The 7,828-nt window shown below is 42.5% G+C and overlaps 2 protein-coding genes across 2 annotated transcripts in view; both read right to left on the bottom strand.

Moving 5' to 3' along the window:
- The window catches only part of LOC126491972 (protocadherin beta-2-like), a 16,589-nt gene that overhangs the window by 5,716 nt on the left and 3,045 nt on the right, over nt 1–7,828 (bottom strand). The window lies entirely within an intron of this gene.
- Nucleotides 2,081–5,393, bottom strand: LOC126491973 (protocadherin beta-3-like). Its single transcript, XM_050128034.1, has one exon. The coding sequence runs from the start codon at nt 4,520–4,522 to the stop codon at nt 2,126–2,128; it is 2,397 nt and encodes a 798-aa protein (XP_049983991.1). The 5' UTR covers nt 4,523–5,393; the 3' UTR covers nt 2,081–2,125.

Here is a 7,828-nt window from a genome sequence, read left to right as displayed (position 1 = left end):
TGCAAGATATTCGTTAGTATGGCTATAGGATCGGGCCATTTCAGGCTCTCTCTCCTCAGCTGCCCAAGGACCTAGTTGGGTACATCTCTCTGAACCCCTGGGAACCCCTCTAGAGTCAAGGCTCTTGCCAACCCTAAAATGGCTCCCTTAATTAAGATATATACTTCCCTGCTCCCATATCTATCCTTCCATTATCCCAACCATCCATTCCCCCAAGTTCTCCCTATCCTCCCCTTCTCACTTTTCTCTCCCCATCTCCCCTTTCCCCCATCCCACCCCACACACCCCCAGTTCCCAAATTTTGCCCAGCAATCTTGACTACTTCCAATATCCAGGAGGACAACTGTATGTTTTTCTTTGGGTTCACCTTCTTATTTAGCTTCTCTAGGATCACAAATTATAGGCTCAATGTCCTATATTTATGGTTAAAAACCAATTATGAGTGAGTACATCCCATGTTCATGCTTTCATGAGAAGATAAATGTGGGTAAAACTACAACTACTTCTCTTCAAATAGACTGATATATTTGAAATAGATAGAGAGATATAAAGAAAGCTTTTCAATTGCTCATTTTCTGCCAAAACTTGAAGAAGTTTTGATGTAGTTTTACTTATCTATATACATGTAATGAGTTAGAAACCAAGCAATCGGTTCTACGGGCTTATTGAACACAACAGAGAGCCGTGATCACAAATCAATGAGCATGCTACTGCTCCACTTTATTAACAAGCAAAATACTATTCATAATTACTCATCAGTTTATCTCGAGGTAACTGAAGGGTATGCTAAACAACAAAACAAAATGATTTAACACCAAAAGTAATCTTTGTTGCTTGATAAACTCTACCCAAATCCACCAAGTAACAAAAAGTGAAAAATTTCAAATCTGTTAATAAACAGAATCAAACAAAATAACCAAACTTCAAAAAGAATTCATTTTAGCCGGGCGATGGTGGCACATGCCTTTAGTCCCAGCACTCAGGAGGCAGAGGCAGGCGGATCTCTGTGAGTTCGAGACCAGCCTGGTCTACAGAGCCAGTGCCAGGACAGGCTCCAAAGCCACAAAGAAACCCTGTCTCGAAAAACCAAAAAAAAATTCATTTTAAAGGTGTTGAGAAGCTTCCAGAAAAGACACACACATTACCCCATGCTTGGATTTCCTTGTATGAGGAAAGAAAAAGATAAATGTGAGGCCCTCAACAGCGCTGCATTTTCCTTTTAAGAAAGAAAGGACAAAATTCTTATTCTGAGATTAATTATTAAAAGAGATTATGGCAAAGCAGTGATGCAACAATTTTATTTAATAAGTGAAATGAGAAATTAATTTATATTTTCTCTTTAATTTTTATCACATAAGAATTCAAAACTTTAACCTTAGTATTTCCAGGACACCTGCAGCCAATAAACAAGACCACTAGCGTGCATGATGCTCACAAGCAGAGAATGTCACAACCCTGTGTACATTCACATACAGTTGAAATTTTATGACTTGACTATTCATGGCTCGTGGTCTGAAAGCGAACACGATGTAATGTTACTTTCTATTCGTGCGGAAGGATCCAGGCAACTTAAGTGATCTTTAACAATCTACCTTTGAAAACATCAAATTACATGGAAAGAGCAGGTGCCACAAATTCATGCACAAATGTAAGTTTTCTTGAGAGCACTGAAATGCCTCAGAAGATCATTAAGAGTATCATTCAGAGAACTGGGGAGATGGATGGTTCAGAGGTTAAGAGCACTGGCTGCTCTTTCAGAGGTTCAGAGTTCAATTCCCAGCACCCACAGGGTGGCTCACAACCACCTTCCATAATGAGATCTGGCGCCCTCTTCTGGCATGCAGGCAGAAAGCTGTATCTATTATAAAAGAATAAACCTTTTAAAAAGAGCTATCATTCAAAGAAAATTTATACAATTTGGGTTATTAAGGTTTATAATAACCCTAATAATCAAGAGATATGCATATGCAGAGAAAAAGATGAAATATGATTAGTGCAACTAAAAGCCTAGTATCTTCATACCAATAAAAACAGCACAATTAAGAATATGTAGGTTAGACTAGTAGAAAACCTCTTAGAAACAAGGACATTTCTTAAAATGACATCGTCTAGGAATTGACAACACTTAGTTGAATACAAAGCTATCCCTGCAGTGGGGACTTTCCTTAACTTCTCTCCCAGCATCCTGAAGCAACAGGTTGGAGACCATGGGTTTGAGGAATTTGAACTCACCAGTCCCAGAGTCCCTGGTCAGACATACCTCATACTGGTAGCTCTGGGACAGGGTCCCCGTGCCACTGATGTCGACCAGGTGTCCAGGAAAGTGGCCCTCAGGAGCAGAGCAACCACCAAGAGACGCCGCCCTGGCCCTCCTGCACAGCCTTATCCCCACGAACAGCAGCACAGACAAGAGAAAGAGCGAAGACACAGACGCCAAGGCAATGACCAAATAGAGTGTGAGCAAGTCCTCATTGTCCTGTACAGAGTCGCGCGCCACCTCTGGCAGAGGCAGGTAGGGCTGAGAGAAGCCATCCACCACCAGCACGTGCAGAGTGACACTGGCAGACCGCGGAGGATCGCCATTGTCCTTGACCAGCAGCAGCAACCTGTGCTTGGGCGCATCGCGCTCACTCAGCAGCCTGGAGGTGCGCACCTCGCCATTGTGAGTCCACACGCTGAACAGCCCTGGCTCCGTGGCCTTGAGCAACTGGAATGACAGCCAGGCGTTCTGGCCAGAGTCTCGATCCACCGCCACCACCTTGGTGACCAGGTAGCCAGGCTCCGCCGCCCTGGGGAGCAGCTCTGTGTAGGGCGCAGAAGCGTTCTGCAGCGGGTAGAGCACGAAGGGCGCATTGTCGTTGGCGTCCAGCACCAGCACGCGCACCAGCGCCTGGCTGCTGAGCGCAGGCGAGCCTTGGTCTGTTGCCCGCACAAGGAACTCGAAGCTCTGCAGGGTCTCGTAGTCCAGCGCCCTGAGAGCAAACAGCTGCCCATTGTCGGCGTTGATGGAGATGAACGAGGAGAGAGCCAGCTGCGGGTCTGTGGTGGGCAGCAGCGAGTAGATGATGTGGGCATTGGAGCCCAAATCTGAGTCTGTGGCGCTGATGGTGCCTATGTGCAGGGCGGGGCTGTTGTTCTCTTGGACAAACAGGGTGTAGGAGCTTTGTGTGAAGGCGGGGGCGTTGTCGTTGACATCAGACACCTGCACTGTTATGGTGTGCTGGGTTGTGAGCCTGGGTGTGCCCAGGTCGCTGACTGTGATGGTGATGTTGTACTCAGCTCTGCTCTCTCTGTCCAGTGCTCCTTCAGACACTATAGTGTAGAAGTTCTCTACGGATGGTTTCAGGATGAAGGGGAGATCGTTCTGGATGGAACAGGTTACTTTCCCATTATCTCCAGAGTCTAAATCAGCCACACTGAAAACAGCCACCACAGTCTCTGCTGAATTCTCAGGGATAGGACCGGTCACTGACGACAAAGTCAGTTCTGGTGGGTTATCGTTCACATCAACTACCTGGACTATGACTGTACATTTTCCCGAAAGGCCTCCACCATCCTTGGCTTCTATGTCAACCTCGTAAGTATTAATTGTTTCGTAATCCAAACCCGTAACTAGTTCTATATCACCAGTAATGGGATTTAGTTGAAAAGTTTTGAGAATTTCTTCAGAAGCATGGAAAAACGCATACGATATTTCACCAAAATTCCCTGTATCTAAGTCAGAGGCTGAGACCGTGATGATGACAGAGCCAACAGGGCTCTTCTCTAGAATTTGAACCTCATAGAGTGACTGTGTAAATTCTGGTGCGTTGTCGTTTATGTCTAAGACCAGGATGTGAACCTGGGCAGTGCCAGACCGAGGTGGGGAGCCTCCATCCAGGGCTGTGAGAGTTAAACTGAGCTCTGCCTGCTCCTCCCGATCCAGAGCTCTGTCCAGCACTAGTTCTGGATACTTCCTTCCATCCCTACGACGGCGGGTGCGAACGTGGAAATGGGACTTGGGAGACACCGTGTAGTTCTGGAGTCCGTTTCTTCCCACGTCCGGATCCACAGCATTTCCCAAAGGAATTACTGTTCCGGGTGGGGAACTTTCCGGGACTTTGAGCTGCATTGCAGTTTCAAAGAACTCTGGGGCGTTGTCATTTACATCTATGACCTCGAGTTCGTTTGTAATAAACTGCAAAGGATTATACAGCAATATCTGAAAGTGCAGCACACAAGGCTCTGCGGAACCGCACAGCTCCTCCCGGTCCAGTTTCTCAACCAAGAGCAAATCTCCGGTCTGATGGTTGAGCTGAAAATATTGTATGTTCCCTTTGGAAACAGCCTGAGTTCTCCTTTCAGCCAGTTCTTCCACCCTGAGTCCCAGATCCTTCGCTACATTGGCTATTAAGAACCCTTTCTCTTTTTCCTCAGCCACAGAATAGTGCCGAGACCCGGACCCAGCCAGAGACCCACCTAGAAAAACAAAGAGAAGCAAGACTTGCCTTTGTTTAAGAAAGCTCTCCTTCCAGGCTTCCATTGTATTTCTGCAGTGTTTTTCCAAGGGCTCGTCACCATAAGGAGCTTTATGCTTCTCTGTGAAAAGCAAAGTCTTTTGGAGATAGCCTAACAATTAATGTTTCCCAGAGATTTAGATTTCACTGCTTAAAGATCTGTCCAGGTCCACAAGCCCTTGTTTTATCGCACCGGATCGCTCGCTAGGTTTGTCTGTGAGTATGGAGTGTACAAGCTCTTAATTCTCTTTTTTAGTCAACAGCGCCACCATGCGTTCGTTTTTAGTTTTAAATTTTTAGAAAAGGTGCCGGTTTTGTTACTGGTTTATTTTAGATTTATCAACCCCTTATCAAAACCCCTAGTCAAACCTATTTGATCCTACCGAAGGAGTTTCTTGTGACACACAAGTTAAACAAAAACTAGGCAAGTATAATACACTAACTGGAATTAGCTGTCTCTAATAAGAGTCCTCATTTACGTGATTTACACGTGAGCACATGCTTGGGTACCTACCTACAAATTTTAAAAGATTTTGTTTTAAGTGACTAAAATGCTTATCTCCCCTTTCTGTGATTTTCTTCATTTTCCAATTTTTGCGAAGTGTGTGAGTTGCATTAATAATAAGAGAAACACTATGGAAAGTCGAGGTGGTAAAATACAATAACGTACATCAGGTGGCTGAAGATGCATAATTGCTTCCATATTTTCATGCTCCTGGAGTAGTTTCCTCTGCTTTCACAGTAATTTAATAATTATTAGCTTAACATTTATTAACTTATTACCTTAGGTGATTATTTAATTTCTAGAAGTTATACATGTAACGGTAGCAAGGTAAGGTCTATGAATTTTGTAGTTTCACATCCAACAGAGTGCACAGATTTTAAACATGTTCAAACCGTGTGAACCATGTGACACAGGAAACATACTGACTGCACAGAACGCCATGGGGAGTAGTTATGAAAATTCTCCCCCAAGTCTTGGCATTGAATATGGACTGCTAAGGATGAGAAGTGTAACAGGTGATGCAGAAGAGAAGAGCCTCCAAGAGTAAAGTATTGATAATTTAGATTAAGGACAGTGTGCCAGAGCTTAGTGTGTCAAGGGCTACGGAGATGAAGGAAGTGAAACCCAGGAGAAATGTAAGTAAGAAAAGTACTTGTATTTTATCTCAGAGCAAAAGAGGAGCTATTGTAAAGTTGTAGGCAGACAAAAAATGAAGCAATGCAGATATAACGTGTTCAATCTGCCCTTTATGCAATTATCAGGAGTGTTACACACTTGCTCATTATGAGTTTATTCCTAATATTAAATATTAGTGACACTGAAACCAATAGCAACTGTACTTCTATAAGCTTATGTTATGGTACGCGATAATAACTGCAAGATAGCTAGTTGACGATAACTGAAACAGATGGGGCCATGGGAGGTCACTTAACCAAGATAAGGTCGCTAGCTGGAGACTTTTGATACCAAGATGGTCCTTTCTGTCCCCGATAATCTCAAATGAAATATTAACATTCCACACACCTAAGAGCATATCTAATTCAAATACACATAAACTCATGTAAAAATTAGTAGGAGGTTGAGAAACAATAAGAGTTAAATATCGATAGCAGGTGTGTCACAGATTCAACTTCAAGAAGTGAGGAAAGTTGGGTGAGTGACTTGAGAAACATAGAAGCATATTTAACTTATAAATGAAATACCAGAAATTCTGTATTCATTAAGGCAGTGGATAGGAGAGGAAACTCGAATTAAACGTTAAGAGAAAAGAAGGAAAGATACATTGAAAAAGAGTGATAACTGCACAGCACCCAAATGACGGCAGCAAAGTCAGCTTATTATTTGTAGGTCGGAGGATTTAGTTCTGGCAAAATAACTACAGCAAAATCAGATCATTATATGTCAGAGGATTTAGTTCCAGCAAAAGTTTTGTTCATTAGGTATCTCACCATATTTTCTAAATTATCAGTATGTCGCAATTAAAACAATTCTTTCAATCAATTAGTTAAAAATATTAAGAACCTAAAGCATCTTAGTGACTGTGCTAATCATGGAATGGATGAAAGCTATCCATAAACATAACTCAAAAACTTAAATTTTAAAAAAAAATTACTTGTGTGTGTATGTAAGTTAGAAGAGTTTGGTTTTCTACTTCCATCCTGTGGGGCAGGGAATAAACTTAGGTTGTCAGGTCTATTGGCCATTTCATTGGCCCATCACAAACCTTGTTTTAAAAAAAAAAGCTTGAAAAGTATATGATACTAAAGAGAGGAAAATAACCCTGACTGCTCTTTGGACTGGAGAGTGAGGGGGAGAGGTGTGGAGGGAGAGGGAGAGGGAGAGGGAGAGGGAGAGGGAGAGGGGTGGGAGGAGGGGGAGGGAAATGGGAGGCTGGGAGGAGGCGGAAACTTTTTTTCTCAATAAAAAAAAGAGAGGAAAATAGAACAAGTCCACCCAAAAATTAACAAAAATTATAATAAATTCACATCACGTTTCAATTAATTGTACTCAATTAAATATTTAATGCCCCAGAAAATTTTAAAAAATGGAGTGCCAAGCTACAGACACATTTTCTAAGTTGGTAAAAGATGAAAGCCTACTCTCTTGTATATAGTTCAATTGTCATAAAGTCCTCAAGAGTTTAATTAACTGGGAGTATTAATGCAATGCCTGTTTTCCCAACACTCTGGATGTGGGAGGACCTGTCACAACTTCAAGACCACAATGAGATCTGGTCTCTAAAGAATCTTTAAAAAGTATTGAGTTCAGAATAAAAGTTTTGAAAGACTACTTGAAATAAAACATGAAAAATTATCGCACCCTTGAAAACTACTAGGCAATGTATTCTGTAGCTATGCTTTAGGATCACATATGATTTTGGCTGAGTTTGTCTTGCATTTGTAATCTGAACACTTTGTGAGACCCAACAATTAGGATTTCCACAGTCTTAAAGAGTCATAAGTTTTCTATGCTGATACTTTCAAATGTGTGCGTAGAGCAACATGGAAAGAGTGCTGTACTGCTCACACTCATGTTAAGAGTCTGAAGTCAGAACACAGGATAAAAGTTACATTAACAGGAGACTAGAGGAACACAAATGATCTGGACTGCAAAATATTACAACTCAGGTAATGAGTGCAAATATTTTTAGACAGCACTTAAGAATAATTCAGGCCAGGCGGTGGTGACGCATGCCTTTAATCCCTGAACTCGGGAGGCAGAGGCAGGCGGATCTCTGGGAGTTCGAGGCCAGCCTGCTGGTCTACAAGAGCTAGTTCCAGGACAGGCTCCAAAGCTACAGAGAAACCCTTTCTCGGAAAAAAAAAAA

The sequence above is a fragment of the Alexandromys fortis genome, unplaced genomic scaffold, assembly GCF_014885135.2.
Source record: "Alexandromys fortis isolate MF-2015 unplaced genomic scaffold, M_Fortis_MF-2015_v1.1 scaffold_283, whole genome shotgun sequence".
NCBI classification, from domain to species: Eukaryota; Metazoa; Chordata; class Mammalia; order Rodentia; family Cricetidae; genus Alexandromys; species Alexandromys fortis.
This window is presented reverse-complemented; position numbering and strand designations above follow the sequence as displayed.

Coding starts and splice junctions, on each gene's coding strand:
- LOC126491973 (XM_050128034.1), bottom strand. CDS start 4,522: ATGGAAGCCTGGAAGGAGAGCTTTCTTAAACAAAGGCAAGTCTTGCTT.